This window comes from Caloenas nicobarica, chromosome 19 (assembly GCF_036013445.1).
Source record: "Caloenas nicobarica isolate bCalNic1 chromosome 19, bCalNic1.hap1, whole genome shotgun sequence".
NCBI classification, from domain to species: domain Eukaryota; kingdom Metazoa; phylum Chordata; class Aves; order Columbiformes; family Columbidae; genus Caloenas; species Caloenas nicobarica.
Window position 1 is genome coordinate 6,867,165 of NC_088263.1, and position 22,395 is coordinate 6,889,559.

The window sequence follows — 22,395 nt, forward strand, 5'->3', positions numbered from 1 at the left end:
GAAGGAGATCTGAGTGTGCTTTTGCAGCCTGCTGTTGACTGAGGGTACAAGTTGGTTCTGTACACTGGTATACATCATCTTCTTTCACCACTGACATGACTGAGGGTACAAGTTGGTTCTGTACACTGGTATACATCATCTTCTTTTACCACTGACATGAGCTAAGTATTTAGAAAACATCGTAAATTTCAAGAATCAAACATTAAATAAATATCTACTATATCCTCCTACCTGTTAGCCCTTAATGCTATTCTTGAACTGGGGTGAAAACCAAAATGGTTTGGTCCCATGTCTGTACTTTGTCCTTCACCCACCGCTTCTTCCTCCAGCTCCTGTATGCATCACGTATAACAGGCAGAAAGACTTACACAGGGGTCAGGTAGACTGACAAACTGCACAGAGCAGCCGCTGCCACCCCGTACAACGTGCTTACTCACAGGAAACTCACAGACAGTTCTGCAAGACCTTCAGGTTTTGCTCTGTAACACTGGATTGCTTGGAGGCCCCAGATGATCTCATTATCCCCAGCGTTTGGCCTCATATGGGATGTAAATGCTGCATTAGTACCTCTAATAATTCTGCAGGTTATGGGTCCATTTACACACACAAGGCCAATCCTACGAACTCCTAAGTCTAGATTCAAGTGAAATATCAACAGGAACTTCGCAAAAACAGTTGCCAGCCAAAGGCACAAAATACACTTGCATCACGAGGCTAGAAGTCTGTCTAGGGAATAACTTAACGTGTTGCCGAAGGGATTTTATTGCTTCTGAAGTATGAGGCTTTCTGCAACCAGCTTTTTTTATTTTTCCCCCAGAAATGAACAGAAATTCTACATAAATCCAAGCACATTAACATTAGACAGGCTCTAGAGAGCAAGCTCTATTTTACTGCTTTGCTACATTTAAAGGGGTGAATCACAAACACGCATCCAGTCTGGTAGATCAGCACATCAGAGATCCTGGGTGCAGGTCAAGCCTGATCCACAGCGCTCATCTTTCCAGCTAATTTCAAATTTCTAAATTACGGCTGGAAACTCTTGTAACTGCCTCAACTTCCAGTCCATCAAATCATATACCGGTCACATTGTCAAACAGGCATCTGTTGCTTACAACACCTGTTCCTAAACACTCATTCCCTGACTACTTAAAATAAATACTAAATTCTAAGGTAAACAGAAACTTAATTTTGTTTAAAACTAGCATGCCATGGTCAACAAAAGGAGGTTGTTTTGTGTGGTTTCCTTTCCCAGTGAAAGGGAGAACATGGAGAGAGAAATCAGCATTTTGGCCTAAATACCCAGAGCACTGGAAATCGAGGTGTTTTCACAGCTCTGCCCAGTTTAAAATAAAGCAACTGCTGCCAATTTTATATCTAGAATTATTTATTCTGTTGATGCAAACCTATTCATCAGTAACATACTACACATCTCAAAGTACTACATTGAAGACATGAAAAAACAGCACTTTGATGCTGCTGAAGACAATGATTTCAACTTTTTTTTAAAAAATAAAGCTACAAAAGCAGTTTGTAACTGTTACAGAAGACAAATATGACTGCATGCACACAGACAAATATTACATAAACTAGAAACAACTATTAATAAATGCTGCTACTACTGTTCTTGAGCAGAAACATCTCGGTATCACTTGCATGCGTTTAAGAATGCAATAACTAAGTCCATTTTGAGAATTCAGAAATTATTTTCCTATCTCAAAAGTGTTACATTGTCTCTTGCTTTAATTCCACCCAAACTACTTCATCTCCCCCTAAAGCATCCAAGATGCAGAAAAAGAAGCAACTGCAGATTTTCCCATATACACCCCTATGCAGCAGAGCTGTTTATATACTGATGAATCAATAGAACATCACTACAATATTTCATCAGTATGTGTCACCTCTCTTTTATCGGGAATATACAAACATACCGTGTAACCTCTCAGTAAGCATCTGCTTCCTAATTTACTGTCTAGTTCTAACCAGATCCAGCTATAACGTGACTACAATGTCACAGCAAAATGGGATGCTTGCTTAACCGTCTGCCAGACCAGAGCAGTAATGCACCCAGAAAATACAGCAATCGGCACATTTAAAATAACCATTTCTATACAGAGAGAGTTTAAAAGCTTAGATACGTTTACATCTTAACTCGCGCTGGTTACCAGCCACAAACAGCCGAGTTCAGGAGCAAAACCCTGCAGCGCTCTGCAATCCAGATGACCCTCTGCCACTCATTCTTGACTTCTCCATTCAAAACACTATTTCCGTTTCCCTCTTCCACCCTCTCCCGAGCACAGATTTGTCTCGACATTCCTCACGTCCCACCACTGAACTTGCACAGGGTCCTGTCCGCTCTCCCAACCCTCAGGAACAGGTTCTGCTCCATGCTCCACCATCACGCTGCCAAACATGGCTGCATCATGTCCTCTTTGTGATTGAATATGTATATTTTGCCTTTCAAGGTTCCTTTTATCTGCCTACCCTTATTTTCTCCGATCAAGGGACCATTTCAAAGCGCTATCACCCACTTTTCATCCCTTTTAACACTTCGATATTACCCAGTTACGTTTCAGCGTTAAACCAAATGCGTTTATACTTTCCAGGTTCACTTCAAAAACAACCAAGGAGCTTTATGTACCGAAATCCACCCCACCAGTAAAACGTACATATTCACACACAGAAAACTCTAACTAAAAACCTCCGTTCTTCGAAATAAACGTGGGGAGAAAAGCCTTTAACAGCAGCGAAGGGAAATTTTATCATCTGGCTTTTCTCCCCTGCAGCTCCCTCTCCTGAAATTGGACCCCCTTGGATACAAATCCAGCTGGGAGCAGCCTCTGCTCCAGCCTCTTGCCGGAGCCACACAAACCCCCTCCGCTACACAACCGCGGGCGCTTTTTGCGCTGTTGAGCTTTTTTAAAAAAATTTTCAGTTAATAATTAAAAAAAAAAAAACCAACAACAACAACTAACAAGTCTTCTCTAGGATTTCCCTGCGGACGCCACACGGAAAAGTTTCTAGAAAGGGGTGCCCTCCCGGAGAGAACGGCCCCGGGCAAACCCCCCGCGGCGCCCCCACAGCCGAGCCCCGGCCGGCCCGCCCGGCCCCCGCCCCGCACCGGCCCCGGCCCCTCCGCACGGACCGTTATGACACGGGGCGGGAGCGGCGCTCCGCGGTAACGGCCGCAACGGCGGCCCCGCTCCCTCCCTCCCTCCCTCGTCCCCTCCTCAGTCACTCACCCACAGCTCCGTGCCCCAGCTCATGGCTCCGCCGCGCCGCCGAGGGCCGGCGCTGAGGGGCGGGCGGGGGACGCTCGGGGTCTCTCTGCCCCTTGGCTGAGGTTCCTCTTCCCCTTCAGCTCCCCGCGCACGGAGGGCTGGGCCCCGGCAGGGTGAGGCGGGGGAACGCGGAGAGAAGCGGGACGGGCCCGTGCACCGCTGCTGCTTCACCGCCGCTCCCGCCTCATCGCGCCGCAAAATGGCCCGAGCGGCGCCGCGCGGGGAGGCGGTGGCGGGGCGGGGGGGGTGCTTGACAGCTCCTCGGCAGCACTGCGCAGGCGCGGTCCGCGGGAGGGGGGGGAGGGCGGTATTGCGCATGCGCGGCCGCCGCTCAGCGGGTCGCCGGACCGCGCGGGCGGGGGTGGCGGCGGTGCGGTCCGTACCCGGGTGTCCCCCGTCCCGCTCGGTCCAGCAGCTCTCAGCCCGCCCGGTTGTGAACTCAGAGGCCCGCGGCAGCAGCCGGCTGGGTGAAGGGGGCGCTCCCCGGCCGGAGCGCGGCTGTGGCGGTCGGTGGTCCTGGCCCCGCCCGCGCTCAGGTGTCGCGTCCCCGGTTCTCAGCGGCCGCTCCCCGAGCCAGGTGGGGCTTGTTTTTTAAACAGCTGTTCCCGTTTCGGCCATTTGGGAAGGGAGCAACCCCCTAGTGAAGAAGGAAGCCCACACCCTTCAAACGACTGTAGGGGCTGACTTCTTCAAACTCAACTACCCAAATATATATATATATACATGCATACATACACCCCCCCCAAAATAACCTAAATCTGGGAATACCAAGTCACCAACACACTCAACGAGCAAGCAGAAGAATAACCAAATTATCTGCCTTTGCATAAATGTGGGTTATTACAGTAATCATGCAGGCCTTGCAGAAAATGGCCCATCTCCTTGGCAGAGAAATACAATTTATTTTGTGCTTGTCTCCCTCTGTAACAGCATGTATTTGATCTGTGTCACCTAATTTGATTTTACATTTCTGTTTTTCAGCTACAAGAAACGTAAAAAGAGCTTGTATTTATTGTTGCATCTATTCATGAAAGATTTACGTGGTGGAAAATAAAAGGGAAGCATATTATTCACCAGAGGAGAAAAGTATCTGCTTATAGAGGGTGTGGATCCTTTTGATGTCAGAGATAAAAAATGACCAACTGCTACAAGCATTATCTCCTCTAGATTAATGCACTTCTTTCATTGACACTTGGCTATTACCCTACACGAGAAAGGACAAGGAAAAAAAAAAAACTTATTAAGCAATTCCAACATTCAGAAAAACCATGAAGACAAGTGTGTTATGTTAATAACTGAGTTGTATTTATTTTTATCCTAGTGCAATTGATTTGAATGTAAGAGTAGAACTCTGCTCCTCACACAGCTGACTCTGAAGGGAGGCAGGGAATAGGCAACGCTTTTGTTTGTCATTAAAACTTATTACTTTTAAGGACTAGCTTCATAACAATGAAGAGACACACTGTTCAGCTCATTTTACAGAGTACTTCGTCCTGCTGCTGCCAACATATTTAAATATCTGAGCCTGCCATGCTGCCTAAAGCACAACCACAATGTTCCAAGGGTTTGTACTTCCACAGATTCTCAGGAAAGGGGCAGCAAAGCCACTGTCCTTAGACCCACGTCCATCCACAACACATTGCAAAACCAGACAATGCGGTTGCATCATGACTTTTTGAGAACAAAATCCATAAATGCTTGAGTAAAAAGAACGTACAGAGACCAAACAAAGTAGTATCATCTGAGGTAAATTTGCTGTGGAATTTTCTTCCGCACAAAGAGCTGGGAGGGGAACAAGGCAAACCTGTTACACCAGCACGGGCAGGGAAACCTGTCTGCTCTGAGAGATAGAAATGCTCAACCAGTTCCAGAAAGATAAAGGCGAGAAACACAAGTTTTGTATTATGATGGTGCATTAGAACCAACCTTGCCAAAACCTATTAAAGTTTGTGTGGACAGACGTTCAAGACAAACATTAAATAAAAACAATTCCTGATATTTCTGGAAAGGGACTTTTTCCTCTCTTTGTCTCTATTATTTACCCTGAAACTCGCCACAACAGGGACTGCCACTCATGTTATTACTTTCAGTTGTACAGTGCCCAAAACAGCAGGGCCTGCAGCTTGGTTGGTCCCTAATTACTAGTGTAATTAACAGTGATAGGAGCATGAAGAGCCCTTTATGCTGAAGTAGAATGCTGGGAAACTCAGTAGGTCCCAGCCTCAAAAGAATAATTCCAAATGACACTTGGAAATTATATTATCTATCACTTCACTACTGAATTCACACAATCCAAATCTGAGCAACACAGAAGCTGGTGGGAGTTTTCCCTCAGTTGCACTAAAAATGAAAACACACAGACGTATTATCTAGATATGGGCCTATTCCTGTAAATTCTGTGTTTATCTCCCCTGTTATGACTCAGAGCACTCCTAGAGACAGATTAAGTACCCAAGTAGAAGCAATTCCCTTTTTAGAAGACCAGGACTTTGTTTAGGAAACCCCAGTCCCACTTGAAAACAGCCAGATTAGCTGCTAAATGGTTCAGAAAGTATTTAAGGAAGATAGATCCCTAAACTACAGTTCAATCTAAATCTCTGGGTTTGTTTATTCATGCAAAGCAAGAAAAAAAAAATCACGACTTCCAAGACACGTACAAGCATTTCTAGCTTCCAGGACATAAGAGGAAAAGGACCCACCTTTCCCCCCCGGAGTTATCACCCTTGCAGCTGCTTCCCTTTTAGTTTTATAATTCTACACAAATCACCCATATCCAAAACAAGGAACAGAGATGTTGCTTGTAACCTCTCATACACTGGGACCAAAACAGCACTGGGAAAGGAAAAGGACACACCTTTCCCTGAGGCCATCATCATCATCACAGCTGTTTCCTTTCTGCTGTTCCAACACTACACGCACAGCAGGGAACCTTGGGTCTCTTTAAATGCCTTATCAGGGCTCAGAGGGGCCTAATTAAGGCCTGATTAAGACATGATAACCACCTGATAAACCTTAACGGCCCTGACCAGGCTCACCTGTGGCCTCCACCTACACGCTCTGTTCCCGGCCCCCCATTTAAGGTTTGGCCTGAGGGCTCAGCCTGTTGCAGCGATGCTGACAGGACATCTAGTGGCACCTTCCAGAAAATGCCCAGGGAAAGGATCCTGCTAGAAAAACACAAGCTTGTTTTCTTCATTCTTCCAGATATCTCTCTGGTACTAGTCCAGGTTTCTTTAGCTGATGGCGAGATTATGTGTTTATTTTATTACCTAAGAGTATAAAAGAAAAAGGGAGGAAGACAAGCTGTTAAGAGATAACACACAATAACATCTGAATCACCTCTGTACAAAGATAGGACATTCCACATAATCTTGCTAAGATAAAGGTCAAGACTATTGATTTTTCTCTGCTGATTTACCCTCACTTGCCTTTTACTACTCAGCTGTTCCATCCAGTTGTTTATCTGTCTCTAGATGAAGAAACTTGCACAGCTGTTACTCCATAAAATGAAAGGGCAAATTTGTGTTTTAAGACCTGACAACACAGGACTCCACACTGAAGAATTACATTTATTTATATTGATGGTTTCCTGTAAGGAAGACACATTGCATAGTCTTTCATATTTTTTAGCAGTGTGTTAGCCTAAAAGTAATATTAATTGCAGCTATTCATGTTCACTTTGCTTCTTGTCTTACTCTGATTAAGCAACAAAGGAGTCACTAAAGTCAGGCCCGATCTGCTTGTCGTTTCATTTTTAAGTGGGACTACAGCTACTAGTTTCAAATAGTTTGATAGCTGCAAAACTATTCTAGTAAGGAAGCAGAAAGCCCTTTGTTTTGTGACATTTTTTGGGGTGGTATTTAAAATGAATACTCTAAACTCAGCTTTAAACAGAAAGGCAGATTTTCAGTCTCGTTTGGATGTCTGATGCTCAGACGTCTGCTCTCATTGTAGCTCCCAGGAAGAAGCTGAACCTTGCTGGCTGATCCACAGCTGAGCTGGCAGTGACAACCCCAAAGCTCCCTGAAATTAAGAAATAAACTTAACAGCAGAGTCAATTACACTGTTAAGCGGTGTTCTTTATTTTATCAGCGATGGGGAGCTCTGGGGATCATCCTCCATAAGTGCTCCTAAGACTGGATGCTCTTGCATTGCTTATATTCTCATAATTATTACATATGCATTACAATTTTTGAAAATGTTGACATGCAATACGTCTATACTAAGAAATAACTGATGGCGTTAGTTATAATTATTTCGTTTCTTACTTACAATACATCTATTAATTATTAGTTAAATATAAACTAAGCTTCTAAACAATGTATCACTTAATCTTCTGTCCCCCTCATAATGCAGGAGGATCTATAATTTGAAAAAAATCCCCTCATTTTGCAGGTGGTCAGAAAGCATTTATCCCATCAATCGGTTAATGATGGGTACGTCTTTTGTAATGTAATCACAGTATACATTAATTTAGCAGCTTCTCTTCATCCCTGCGCACAGTGCAGCAGCTCCATGACTCCTCACCCCAAACCAGGGCCTTCCTGAGCGCCTCCACATGGCATGTTCTTGGGAAGGCTCCAGGGGTCACAGAATCACAGAATGTCAGGGATTGGAAGGGACCTCAAAAGCTCACCCAGTGCAACCCCCCCGGCGGAGCAGGAACACCCAGATGAGGTTACACAGGAAGGTGTCCAGGCGGGTTGGAATGTCTGCAGAGAAGGAGACTCCACAACCCCCCTGGGCAGCCTGGGCCAGGCTCTGCCACCCTCACTGGGAACAAGTTTCTTCTCAAATTTAAATGGAACCTCCTGTGTTCCAGTTTGCACCCGTTGCCCCTTGTCCTATCACTGGTTGTCACCAAGAAGAGCCTGGCTCCATCCTCCTGACACTCACCCTTTACATATTGATCCCCATGAATGAGGTCGCCCCTCAGTCTCCTCTTCTCCAGCTCCAGAGCCCCAGCTGCTCAGCCTTTCCTCACACGGGAGATGCTCCACTCCCTGCAGCATCTTCACGGCTGCGCTGGACTCTCTCCAGCAGTTCTCTGTCCTTCTGGAACCGAGGGCCCAGAACTAGACGCAATATTCCAGATGCGGTCTCACCAGGGCAGAGCAGAGGGGCAGGAGAACCTCTCTGACCTACTGACCACCCCCGTTCTAATCCAGCCCAGGTACCATTGGGGCAGTGCTGGCTCATGGTCACCCTGCTGTCCCCCAGGGCCCCCAGGTCCCTTTCCCCTACACTGGTCCCTTCGGCCGGTGTCCCCAGAGAGGAAAGAGCTGCCCCAGGGCCCAGCCACCCGCCGTGGCCCCACTGAGGGACGCGGGCCAACCCGGGGGCAGCGCGGCAGAGCCCAGAAGGGCCCTAGACGGAGAGAAAAAGGCTGAGAAGCCACAAAACCCCAGCGACGGGTGACAAACCGCGGTGACAAGAGACGAGCGGCTGTGGCAGCAGGAGCGGCCCGGCCCGGCCCCGCCCCGCCGCGGTCACGTGGCCCCGCCGCCCCTTGACCCCGGAAGTGCCGCGGGAAGAGGATGCTGATGCTGGAATAAACATGGCGGCCCGCGGCGCTGGGGCTGCGCTGGCTCGGGCTGTGGTCGTGCTGGGGCTGGGGCTGCTCTGGGTGGGCCCGGCCGGCGCCCGCGTCCATCACCTCACCCTCAAAGTAAGGTCTGCGCCGCCCCCGTCCTTATGGGTTCGGCCCCGGCCGTGCTGTGCTCCCTGCGGGGCGGCTGGGGGAGCGGTGAGGCGGCCGGGGCCTGGTCGGCTCCCCCGGGCCGGGGTCCCCGCGTCTCCAGCTTCGTCCTCCTGCCTCCCCCTGTGTTTTTCTCTCTTCGCTGCTTTCTGGGTTTCCGCCTGCCTGGGCCTCCCTGTGTTCTCCTTTTGCCGTGTTTGCCCCGTCTCCCCCCAGCCCCATCCCTGTGTTTTGTCCGTCTGTTTCTTAGTCGTGGCGAAAGTGCGTGAAAGGGCCTCAGAACTGCAGTGGTTTGAAGGTGCAAATGCTTCATATCCCATTAAAAGCGAGGCACAAAGCTCTGTGTGATGAGGGAAGGCTGAGTGTGGGATAGGGGGAGGTTTCTGAAGTGGATTTGGTGTTTTGTTTTTGTTTTTTTTCTTTTAACCTGCATTCGGGAGTGGTCTTGTCCTGATCATGAGCCACTTGACTCTGCAAGGCTGTGTGGCTCTTATTGGCCTTCCAGAGGTAGTTTCTTTGCACTAGTCAAGTGACCAGTGGAGGCAGAAAACAATATTGATGCTCACAACTCTCTGTTTTAATAGACTTCTGTTGGTGGTTTGAAAGTGTGTTGTGTTGTCCTGTGCTCATATGTGAAAAAAAACAAAACCAGTTATTTGAGACTGTTGATGGGAAGCGGTGTAGATCGTGGTGGAGATCTGCAACTCCACAGCGCTGCTGGCTGTTGTGTTTTAAATGGAAAGCTGCGCAGTGGTTATAGGGCACAGGAACTGTGCTTTTGGGGTGGTGTCTTTTAAGGGCTTCTGTGTAGTTCATGAAATGCTCTGTAAATCTTCAGAATGAGATCATTAATTTTGTTCTTGTTGTCAACAACTTGCAAGGTTTTGCTAATGGAAGCATTGAAAGGAGTTAATAAAGTGGTATATGACTGGGACCAGCATTACTGTGTTCTTGCATCAGTTTAGGGAGAGTTTGCCAGAACTTTGCAGGAGCCTTTGGGAGACAGCGAATGCCAGAGGGACATTCATGACTTATTCATAGGGAATTTTGCACACTGTAGTTGTTTAATATGCAACCACATGACTATTGTTCTGTTTCAGGAAAAATAAACTGTTCTCTGAAGCAACAAATTAGGAGGTTTGTGCTAGTTACATTATTGTTTTGAGGAGTTTGTGACCAACAGTCGAGTGCTGGAAGAATTTATCCTGGGATGATACTTTTACGTAGAAAACTTTCCAACTGGCCTCAAGCAAATGTTCTCAGCAGCAAACTTTACAGCTTCTGGCTCCTGTTTGGGTGTCTCTTAACCACCTGGATCAATTACTAAGTTGTGTTTGCTGATTTGTGCAGTCAGAGTGGAGTATGGTTTTGGTTTTCTAGGTATTTTGTGTGCGTTGCAACCAAACACTGTGGAAAGTAGAAGCGTGTTAATGCCTTCGTCCCCGTCCTGTATAAACACGAGCTTTATTGCAGGCGCACAGTCTCTCCCTTTCTACTTCATCTGCTGCGTTACAGCATTTATGTAAATATTGGGCTCCAACAACTGTACCCTTTTACGGGGAAATCTCCCTTTGAATGTTCTTGCTGTTGGCTCCTTGTTTGTACGTGTGCTTTGACACCGTGCCAAGCTAAAGGCCGCAGCTTTGTGTGAGTGTTTGGTATTGGGTTTCCTCAAACAAGATGTTATTGCTTAAGTTAGAACAGCCTCATTCTTGTATCTTTGTAATTAGTGTGCTACAGTGAAGCTTTTTTGTGTTGTCAGAAAAGTGAGCCACAGTTCGAGTGGTTTCCTGTTCAGAAAATAACTTATTTTATCTTTATAAAAGGATATGAAATGATTTATTTCTTTTGAGTTGGAAAAAATCATTTGTTTGAATCTTGATGTTACACTAAGCTCATCAAAGGAGACTCTCTTAGCAGCGATTGTTATCAGCTTCATTAATTTAATGAGATATATTTTTAAAAAAACTTACGAAAATAGAAGTTACAGAAGACTGATGGAAACAATTTTCAGAGGTTGCCAGAAGTAGCTGGTAGTTGGAATGTTTCTCTTGACCAAAAATAAGACCTCTTTTGTCTTAACAGTTGAATGCTATAATATTGAAGCCTTATGTCTTGCATAATGCCATGGCACACTGTCTCTTAGAATGGGGAGGCTGGTCTGAACGAGGCGTTTGTCAGACACCTGATTAAGGTTAATGTTAGGGAATACCCGAACCACCCAGCTGACAACACTGTGTAGCAGCTGTGGTGTTAGTTTCTGATTACAGTGAGTTATCTTTCCAATTAACTGGCTTCGAAAGGGAAGACAGACCTCCCTTGTTTCCCTTATGATATGGTCAAGATTGAAGTTTCATGCTGTTCATTTGTAAATACTTGTGGCCTTTTAATGTTCGAAGGTATCAGGCTTCAATTGCTCAAGTTGAAAATACCTTCCACAATAATTCATTTAATCTTACACAAATTATAAGTCTTGCTATTAATCTCACATACATAATAAAACTCCTTCTGTGTAAGGGTAGGCACTCTCTGATGAAACTTCCACTGTACTGATAGTGTGATCCCAATTAGATTTTGGGCAAAATGTTAAATAATATTTTTCTGCCCATTCTGGGCATCTTGGATAACACTTTCCCGTAAACTTACTCAAATGTTCCAGGATCAATTTTTATCCTAAAGGAGTGGAAGAAGTGGGGAAAATTTTTATGGAAATGAGCTGAGGACTTACTGTATAGGTGTGACTGGAAACTTTTAGTGATGAGTCCCAGATCTTCCCTTCTCAAAGGGGCTGGCTTAACCTTACATGCATCCTACAAAATTAAAATAACATGTATGCTAACAGCTCAGATGCTTAAGTATTCACTTGTATGGGTTTGCTCCTTTGTTGTAAACTTACAAATGAATATTCCTGAAGTCGCCACTTGAGTGATTTTTATAAGTAAAAGTTTAATTCTTCCAACCTATTAAACCTCCTGTGAAAGGTGAGACAATTATTTAGAAGCCAGTAGCTTTAAGCTGACAATGTGTGGAGCAGCAGATGCTCTCGGCAGTCGTGCTGTTGCTTGGTGGCGACTGGTGACTCTCTGGGATCATGTAAAGCTGAAGGATTTGTGATCTAAATCTGTAACCTCTAAGCACTCAAAGCTGAGATAAAATCAGGGAGGAAAGTGCGTGTTAAATATTAATTATCTCTTGTTGGTGGGGAGCATATTAATGAACTGGCAGAGTAAATAAATTGAATGGCTTTTGCAAGTTCTCTGAATCAAGCAGCTGTCTCTGGTCCTGTTTAAGGTGCAAAACACCTTGTGGCTGGATGACACTGTGTGTGTCCTCATATTCCCCTCTACCCAGTCACCCAGACTAATGCTCATCTGTCCTGATGTGGTTGAAATACATACGATGTGTTTAAATACACATGATGTATTCTGCAAAGAGCTGGTATTAATCTTCTGTTCTGACTGGGAAACTACTCTGAAAGCAGCATTAAACGAACCAGATGGGCTCTTGTTCAAGCACGTTAAGTGACCTAGAACCTGAACACAGCCCAGCTGTAATACTCTGAACAAAGCATCTGTTGTGAGCCGTGTGTCACTAACTGTTTTTTCCCCTTCTGAGCATTAAGGCAACCAGCTGGTTATTTGCCAGGTTAACTTGATTCTATTAGGACGATCTCATTCCAGCTGGATTACAGGTTAGCTGTGTCAGGATTAGCATCCTGCTATTACAGTGAGTGATATTTATGCGTCGGGAATGTTTTATGCAGTGATGTCAAAATTGATACTGGAAGTAAAGGAAGGAGGAGAACATTTTGTACTTCTACAATTCTTAGCTCAGTGTTCCAGTACCCTGTCCGGAACGGTTTGGTTGCCTTTAGCAGCTGACTTCTCTGCTTAGAGTATTCTGCAACCTGGTTACCTTTTCCTAAAAGAAACATGAGGAAGAAACAAGGTTTGTGGTGTGTTTTTTTTCATGACAACTTGCAAAAGTGCTTTGAATCACATTTTAAACTTGCTTTTTAATTTTTTGTTGGTCTGTTTCTGCTTTTCTTCCAGATAATGATCCAGTTGTGTTTAGAGTCCAGCTGCATACCTATTTATTGATTTTTTTTTTTTTTTTTTTTTAATGAATGCAAAGTAACAGGGATGTGACCTTTCCTCATCTGATGTGGCAGCTGGTGTAATGTTTACTGCTTTTCATGTGTGGTTCTTCATGGCCTCATTATTTTTAAAAAGTGTTTACTGTACTTGAACCTTTATCAGCTGAGCAAAGAATAGAAAGTGATGGATTTCTACAGTTTCCCTGCTGGACTGAGAGGAAGTAAATTGTTCTGCAACCAAGACTGGGAGTTGAGGAGGGTATCGGAATTTTCCTGTTAGAGAAACTAACCCAAGCGATGCCGTTTGAACTCACATAGCCAGTGTTTGGAGTTTATTGTACTTATAAAACACAAGGCCTTGCAAAAAAATAATTTGAAGGAATGGGACTACGTAAGAAATTTTCTTATCTATACCATACCCATAATTTCCCAGTGTGTGTTTGTCCAAGCAGGGACCCAGCCTAACTGAGATGATCTGATGGGATGACAATACACTGTGATACCTGTTAAACACTTGGCCAAACCCACCTCTCAGCTAGACAAGATCACTATGGGCAATTACTTCTTCAATCTGTTGCGATGACAGCAGCTAGTGTTCAGACAAGAGTTGTCTTCATTTGTCTACGGTCTCTCTATTTTTGGTAGCAATGTTTTGTTTAATCAGTGATGCCAGATATTTAATTTCTTCCAGACACTTTTCTTGCATATTCCTCAGTAGTATAGCCAGGTAATTAGCAAAGACACATTTATTTGAAGTTCTTGCTGTTCAGGTTATTGGAACAGTTGGTCGATTCCAGTGAAATAATTGGTTATATCTGGAGGTATCGTAAAGAAACTTGCTCTTTGTATGATCAGGTACATGTTTTGCATTAATATTTCAGTGTCAGTCTCTGTCCCCCTGCTTCCTCTTTGCTGCTGCAGATGACTGTGTGTGATTTGTAAACTTTGCTTTCCTACAGGATGATGTGAGGCAGAAGGTGCACCTGAATACTTTTGGCTTCTTCAAGAATGGTTTCATGAAAGTCAATGTCAGCAACCTTTCACTGAAGCCACCTGTGGGCCCTGATGACAAGGAAAGCTTAGTAAGTGACCATGAGCCCAGTGACGGGGTTAAGCTTCCCGTGAAATTGTCCTTGCGCTGGATGCTTTGTTTGAGGTGTCAGACCCTACCTGGTGGTGCTGTTGTCTTTGCTCCCCAGTGTGAGCTGTTTGAGGATATGTATATTGTGAGACTTATCCTTGTGCACTATCCATTCTGCTTTAAGGGTAAACTTTAACTTCTTGGATCCTCTGCTGAACTCCATGCACAATTGAAAATTGAACATAGGTTTTCTAAGCAGTCCTCTGATGTGATTTTGGTGTTGTTGTTCTGTTGCATTGCAATGCATCTTGTAATCATGATATCAGTATGTTTCCAGAACAGCTCTTTATTACTAGAAGTTTTAAATGTTTTCCTCAAGCAAAAACATCTGGAAAAGTACTGAAATAAGTTAAAAGGTTCAGAAGATAGTCCAACTTAGTTTGGGCTTGAATCAGTATATATTTTATTCTAGGTGGATGTGGATGAAGCAGCAAGTTTATTACATTTGATTTTTTTGTTTAATTAGCTAATGAGAATACCTGGATTCTGCCTTAAACATAGGTTAATTTATTTAGAGAGCAGTATGACAGTATGACTATTTCAGTGGTTTGGCTTCTGATCCTGGGGGAATCTGTTTTAATTTGGCATTCTTTTTGATTGTCTCGTAGGTGGGGTTCAGTTTGGATCGAACAAGGAATGATGGATTCTCCACTTACCTGGTAAGAGTAAGATGTGAACTTACTTTTCTAAGCTGGGGGTACCTCATAGCCTGCTTCTATCCAGGAGTGGTTGGAAGAAATGCAAAAAAAAAAAAAAGGGGGATGGAGGCCGGCCTTTAGATGTGGGCAGTTTGTTAAGGATAATTCAGTTTTACAACTTGCTGGACTAAGAATAGTAACCTCTACCTGGGGGAGGGACATGTCCCGTTTCTTATAAACAGGAGCGCACTTCAAAGATGTTTTGCTTATCTTACCAGGATGAAGAAGTGGATTATTGTATCTTGAATAAGGAACCAGAGAAAGATGTTTCAGTTGTAATCTTACGTCTGGACCTCAGAACTGCAGTGTGAGTAAATAGTGTACACAATGTTTTAAAGTTATTCCTGTAGTTGAAGCTAACATAACACTTGTGACATTTCTGTAAGGGCTTGGAAAACTGCTGTGCATGTAATTTATTTTTAATGGATTATATGAGAGTTGAGGAGAGGTGAGAGTGAAAGAAAAAAACCTGCAGTATAAAATGGTCCAAGAATTCCTGCTGTGTGTTGGAGAGATACAGGGACATCAGGCAAAGAATTGTACCTTAATTGTGCTGAAAGCATGAACTTGAAGTCTTGGGTCACTTTTGCAGCTCTTGCACTGAATTTGCTATTCTATTGTTTGTCTTGAATTATCTATTTTATGGAAGTAGCTTCATTGCTTTCTTTTGCAAGAGAAACTGTAGCTGTCTGTGTGGAAACATGATGTCTAATGAGACTCTGGTTACCAAAACTGAATAAACTTATTTTTCTTCAGCTGCTCTTGTATTTGATGTAAACATATAAACTCCCACAGTGATCAGTTCAATGCTGGGCTGCTTTAAGGCATGATCTGGTGCTTGCCTGTTTTCTGTGGTTAAAAAAAAAAGTCGAGACAAGTTGATTTTTCCTATTATTTGGTATATGTAGGCTGTGACAGCCTCTTCATTAGTGTTAATTTGCTTTCATTTTGTATAAAAACTCTTTGCTTATTTAGTGTGAAAGTACGGTTCTCTGCAGAAGCTGATTCTTTACCTAAAATTTCATTCACGTCTGAGGAAAACGTTACTGCCTTAAATACCAAGCCGCTGAAAACTTCCGAACAGAGCAGCGATTCTGGTAAAACTCCTGCAAAGACCAACCAAAATACAGACAGCAAAGGTAAGTCTGCTAAACCTGACCTATATGTGCTCCCACTGCTAGTTTCTTGTTGGAAGTGGGATGAAATACCTTCACCAGTCCTTTCCAACCAGCATTTGTGTGTGTGTGTGTATGTATGTATCTAAAGAGTTGAAATCTAGTCTGTCACTTAGAAGCTATGGGGATGGAGAAGTAAATATCCCAGTAACCTTTCATGGAGGCCCAGATCTTTGTCTGCCTTCCAGTCCAGCAGACAAAACAATTTTTTAATCTCAGCTCTGATGGGATTAGCTCATAGGGTACAGTTCATGTGATCCCTTCCTGGAAGAGTTCAGACTTCAGATCAGACTGCTAAGCAGTCTGAGTCTGTCTTGGCCTGTCACGTTCACAAGCTTTGATATCATTGAGAATTTTGCACAGTTGTTCTAACAAATCAAGAACTAAAGCTGTATGGCATTGAAGATAATTGATCTGACAGCTCTAGTTTTGCATTTTCCTGCATTCAGAAGTGTAGCATGCACATTGACAGTGCACTGAGGTGCAAGAGCCAAAAGCAACGCATCAGTTTTGAACTTTTGCTTCCTGGTAGAATGCAATGACTTTGTTTGGAAAGCTTCTTACAGGAGTGGAGTGAAAGTGTGAGCTTGACATGCTGCTCTCTGGAAGTCTCCTGTCAATTTTAGTTTCCTAAATTCGGGAAGATATTGACTTGGTAGGTCACCTGTGTGTGTGTTTGGCATTTTGTTTTTATTGGAGCCTTGCTTAGTAGACAGCTGGGAATTTTTGATTCCCGAGGACTAATTATGACTTCCATGTGTTTGTCAGGCCATGTATTAATGTCCAGATTAAGATTAGTCAGTGAGATTAACAGTACTCAGTGATAACACTGAAAGTCATAGCAGTAGCCTGTGTCTGGTCATTTGCCTTCTGCATCACTAACCGGAGGGGTTGGAAAGATTCTTGGCGAGGCTTTTGTAGAAGTTGTAATAGTGGATAAGCCTGTCCTGGCATTTGAGGATGCGTTTGGAATGAATGCTAGTTGTAACAAGAGTCCTGGGAGAGTAAGGAGGGACTGGGAAAGAATCTCTGTTAATGATTACCTGGGAAACTGCCACGCAGACAAGTGTAGGAAGATTTGAGGAGGCTATTGGTAGTGTGTAAAAGGCAGTAGTCTATGAGGATGTCTAAATGTAAACACTCTAAATGTACCACTAATACTTTTATCTCTAGGTGTGAAGTCCAAACGAAGTACAACATCCTCACAGGTAAGAAACTGTCTGCTGTTCTCTTTCAGGAAGAACCTGGGGGAATATTCCAATATAAGCATAGACAGAAAGTGGAGAGTATTAGTTTCTGTTGCTCTCAGCTTCCACTGTAAATATACAGAATGCAGTTTTGATTGTCTGGATGATGTAGCCAAATGTGGTAGTTACCTGCTTTAAAAAAATCTAAAAGTATCTTTTCTTTTCCCAGAACATAATAGAACAAGAACATCCTATTCGCAATGACAAAGGAACTTTTTCATTTCAGGTAGGGTCTCTGTCCGTGTCTGGTCTTAATGTGTGCAGGCAGTTCCTTTGTACTATTTTATGAAAAGTCTGCTGCTCCCTGCTGTAATCCCTGTGTCTCTGATATAGATGCCTCTCTGCTCAGTGAGTTTTTGAGTACACACTCTAAGTGCTGAAAATCTCTTACTTCATAAGGTGTAGGAGCTGTTTTAAGCTGTCTTTGGTATGATGCAGTTCTTCTAAAGTATCTTTGTGAACCTCAGCATATTGAAGTTTACAGTGATGCAACTAGTGCATACAGAACTCTAACAACAAATAGCTGTAACCTGACTGACTCACTTAAGGGGAAGATATTCTCTGTGAAACCAGATGAATGCTTTGTTTCAGCACACTGGTTCACTTATGACAAACACATTTTAAATTCTATTATGTGACACAAATCTCATTTCCATAGCTGTCACAATTTTTATAACTGGGGGAGGAACAGAATAGCTACTTATGCTTTAGGGCAAGCATGATCAAAGTTTTACACTTTGCTATGTTAAATATATGACACTTCTTATTATCTTTTCTCTGTGGTGAAGTAAGTTAAACACTGATACCTGAAGGTCTCAGGTTACCAGAGTGCATTATCATAGATGGGTACAATGATTTTGCATCTGGAATTCTGTTGAAACTTGCAGATATGCTGGTATCCTCAGAACAGCATGCTTGCTGAAAGGAACCAGCTGACCCTAAGTGACTATTTTCATGCCTTAGTAGAGATGACTTCTTACCAGGGCAACCCTGTTGTGAATGCGAAGAATGCTGACTTTCCTATTCCTTCTTTGCAGTTCTTTTTTAACATCAGCTCTGATAACCAAGAAGGTCTCTACAGCCTATATTTCCATAAATGTGTTGGCAATAAGGGATCAGCTAATGATCAGCAGCTATTTAGTCTTGATGTGAGTATAGCTTCTAAAATACAATTAACTCATTCACTTAGACTGAAATGTATAGCTTTCCGTTCTTGTGTGCCAAGCACGCACTGCATGAGTGTATATATGGGGTGGGAAGTGATTCAGAGTTGTGTGTTTCATCTCTGTAGTGGCATTTCTGAAGGAAGCAATGACAGTAAGGAGAATTAAAATACTAGTTTTGAAGAAATGTCTGAAAATCTGAAGTCAGCATGTGGGCTGGGTTCAGTCTACACAGTTGCGACTAGATGCTGTAATGAGATGGGAGCTAAAACAGCTGTTCGTGTTTTGCTGTGCTCAAAAATCTCATTTTCTTTATGCAGTTGCATATATGAAGGCTGTTGCTGCAATCTAAATCGTTCGCATTTGTGAATTCAGTGTTTTTCTGGCCTAATTAAAGATATGTTTTTACCGTGCTAGACAATATGTTATAGCAAACATGTTATCTCTTAACATCCAAGGGTTTGGTTCTGTACTCTTTTTCAGTGAGATTGCATTATCACAGCTCAGGCTTTCCCTCTTTTCTATTTCCTGTGCTCATGCTGGTGTGTAATGAGCTATTCTGTGAATCCTGTCATTGACTAAGGTGACTCTCAGTGAGATCAGACCCCTCAACTGTTTATTACATGGTTGTGTTGATACCTACTGCAAGGGAAAGGGAGGGGAACATGTAAGTGATAGAGTTTAGCAGCCCTAACTTAGGCTAGATGACTTTAAATTTGCTTCTGAAGTTGCATGTTTAGAAAGCTGAGTTTTTGAATTGCTGTTTGTTGCTTTGACCTACTGAAGAAATTGGAAAGAGAAGAAAACCTGGATAACTAACCTGCTTGGTTGTGTTTAGAGGTGCAGGACATTTTCAGTACTGCAAACTAGTCTTGGTGTGTTATTTTCATGAAGTCCTAGCACACATAGCCAAGCTGTTTAGAGGCATAAATAGGATGTTAAATCAAGCTCGTATTTTTCTCAGTCACAGGGTAATAGGCTTGCAGCAGAGTGCTTCTTTTCTCTTGTCGGATGAAGAAATCCACTGTAGTAAACCTAAGAGTAGAGTTTTTTCAGTTGTGTATGACTCTCTCCACACTTAAAATTGGGACTGTGCAAGAAAACCTTGTTGTTTATGGAAGGTTGTAGATGCACTTTCTGAATCAAATACGGGCAAACTCTGAAGTTTGGTACATAGAACAGCTATTATTTGGAAAAATTACTTTGCCTTTCTGAATCGCATTGTGTAACCAAAGCACTGGAAGCAACTTCTGTCCTTTTCTGCTTTTCAAGGAAATTATTGTTGTGGGTGTAATCTTGCAAAATGTTGAGGTTGTTGAGGATGAAGAACGGCTTTTATTTTTTCCTTTAGGAGTCTCATAGCAGTTACCCCTTTAGAAAAGCTACTTTTGAAATGGGGAAATTTGATCGTGAACTGTAATTGTTAATTCGGTGCTTTAACAAAATGTCTTTTCCAACTGTACACATAACATACCTGTAATATTTAGATAGAAATTACGGAGAAGAACCCTGAAAGCTACCTCTCAGCGGGTGAGATCCCTCTGCCAAAACTTTACATTTCCATGGCTATCTTCTTTTTCCTGTCTGGGACTGCGTGGATCCACATACTTCGTAAACGCAGGTGAGCAGGCTAGTTTGGTGTCAGCAAGAAGTATGGACCTACCTTGTTTGATATTTTTTTTTTCATTCTTCCTCTTATAATGCCCAATTCAGTCAGATTTAGTCACTTAACTCCAAATCTGGCTCGATATTGTATGCCTAATATATACACTTTATAGTTGAAAACAGCTACATCTATCAGTATCATTGTTGCAGACTATTCTACAGTTATCAAGTCTTATGTTAAGAAATTCAGAAATTTTTACTGCTGGTTTTTAATCGATGCTTTTTTCTTTTTTGTTGTTGTTGTCTTACTAGAAATGATGTCTTTAAGATTCACTGGCTAATGGCAGCTCTCCCTTTCACAAAATCTCTGTCCTTAGTCTTCCATGCGGTACGTATGATGTCTCTGCCTTAAGTTTTTCAGTTAGGAAGCAGAAACATGGAATCCAGGGCAGGTTGTTAGAGAAATCTGCTTTGGGGTGGGGGAGAATGGGAAGGAAAGAGAGATGTCTTTTGTATTGGAGCACAGGAACTGAATTGTAGCTGTTTGGTGAGAGTGATTCAGTCTTCATCAGCAAATTCTGACTTTAAATACAATTGGGATCATGGCCTGAAGTGGTGAAGCACCAATCATGTGTGGGGATTGAATGAGTTCTATCAATTCTAATATTTCGTCCATTTGAGGCTGGCCTGAAAGCTTGAGCTATGGTGCTGCTTCAGCTGTGTGGTTTGCAATAAGTGTTAATAAATGGAAACCTTGATAAATGTTCGTAAAATTCAAAGGCATAACTTCATTTGAAGTATTATGGTGCTGTAATGGATCTAACGTTATGAGCTTTGACACTTCCAATACATAAAGTCTGTGTTGAATTGTATTGACTTTGCCTTTTCACTGGAAAGATCGCATAAACAAAGGTAATGATGAACATTGAGGAATCAAAAGTTTGTGCCAGCCATGATCTTCACATTCATGATAGGACAAACATTTTTGGAGTCTAATGAATTTTAATCTGGTTTCCACTGCAACTGCAACAGAACTTGAACAATGAGTGAATAAATAGGTTACAAATGCAGGTTATTAGCTGTAGTTGTGTGGGAGCTGTGTGGGAAGGTTGTAATTGTATGAGATATATCCACTAACACTTAGGAAATACAGGAAATGGAAATGGCCTCAATGTTGCTAAACAAAACTAGAACACTTTGGGAGTATTTTCGAAGATGTAGCAGAGCTGAGTTTGTACGCACTGGTTGGAAAATGAAACTTGCTGTGGTGTGTCAAGCAGACCTGTTTTATAGACATGGATGGGTGCTGCTGAGCAGCTCGTAAAGTAACGTACTGTATTTTCTGCTTCCAGATCGACTATCACTACATCTCCTCTCAGGGATTTCCTATTGAAGGCTGGGCTGTTGTTTATTACATCACTCACCTGTATGTATGTCAGAAGATTGATGTGATAGACTCAAACAATGAAACTGAATCCTCTGTGGGGCTGCCCCCTTCCCTCCTGAGCAAACTGGAAAATTGCTGATTCTTTGATACTGTGGTCTGAATGACAAGACAACAATCAGCCCTGTGTGAAGGGGAAAGCTCTACTTAGAGAGGGCAGCTGCAGAGAATTGGTACTTATGTGGGTGGAGGAGTAAAAGGAGGAGAAATGCTTTTCTTTTCTTTGTTCATACTAATATTCAAGTATCTAATTTGCTCTTGGTGTGAATGGTAAGAGGGTACAGCTGCCAGTGTTTTCTCCTGTTCACAATGGTGAATAGATGACTCCCTCAGGAAAAGATTGCACATATTGACAGTTGTGAATGAAGTGTAATATTACTATGTGATACACAGTTGTAAGCAAGTACATCTGCTTCACTGTGGCAGGATAAGCACTTGCCAAAATTATGAATAGCAAGGCATGTGTTTGGGTTTGTGGCTTTACTACTGTAGGAGAGAACTGGGCAGAGGAGGAAGTGTGATAAAATAAAGCTTCTCACTGCTGTATCTGTTTCTCTTTCAGACTGAAGGGTGCTCTTCTGTTCATCACTATTGCCCTTATTGGCACAGGCTGGGCTTTCATTAAACACATCCTGTCAGATAAAGACAAAAAAATTTTCATGATTGTCATCCCACTTCAGGTGAGCACTGAGCGCTGTCAATACTTGCGATCTTGTGGGAGAGCTGCCTGTGGAAACTGCAAAAGGCTGTGAATCCTTAGCAAAATACTGCATAGCTACAACTTGTACAAGCATATTGGTTACAATTTAAGTTGAGCTGGAATTTCCTGGGCCAGAAGTTACTACTTCAA

General features: G+C 43.0%; 2 protein-coding genes across 2 annotated transcripts in view; one reads left to right on the forward strand and one right to left on the reverse strand.

The window, feature by feature from the left end:
- Positions 1-3,536, reverse strand: part of FNBP1 (formin binding protein 1) — a 93,230-nt gene extending 89,694 nt beyond the window's left edge. The window contains exon 1 of the mRNA XM_065648796.1: positions 3,240-3,536. Coding sequence (XP_065504868.1) covers positions 3,240-3,263 — 24 coding nt within the window. The 5' untranslated portion in view covers positions 3,264-3,536. The remainder of the gene's footprint in view (positions 1-3,239) is intronic.
- A 5,282-nt stretch (positions 3,537-8,818) lies between these two features.
- The window catches only part of GPR107 (G protein-coupled receptor 107), a 39,375-nt gene continuing 25,798 nt past the window's right edge, over positions 8,819-22,395 (forward strand). Inside the window, exons 1-12 of the mRNA XM_065648418.1 lie at positions 8,819-8,946; positions 14,032-14,154; positions 14,822-14,872; positions 15,130-15,218; positions 15,887-16,050; positions 17,260-17,294; positions 17,503-17,559; positions 18,371-18,481; positions 19,984-20,117; positions 20,414-20,489; positions 21,454-21,527; positions 22,108-22,225. Coding sequence (XP_065504490.1) covers positions 8,836-8,946; positions 14,032-14,154; positions 14,822-14,872; positions 15,130-15,218; positions 15,887-16,050; positions 17,260-17,294; positions 17,503-17,559; positions 18,371-18,481; positions 19,984-20,117; positions 20,414-20,489; positions 21,454-21,527; positions 22,108-22,225 — 1,143 coding nt within the window. The 5' untranslated portion in view covers positions 8,819-8,835. The remainder of the gene's footprint in view (positions 8,947-14,031; positions 14,155-14,821; positions 14,873-15,129; positions 15,219-15,886; positions 16,051-17,259; positions 17,295-17,502; positions 17,560-18,370; positions 18,482-19,983; positions 20,118-20,413; positions 20,490-21,453; positions 21,528-22,107; positions 22,226-22,395) is intronic.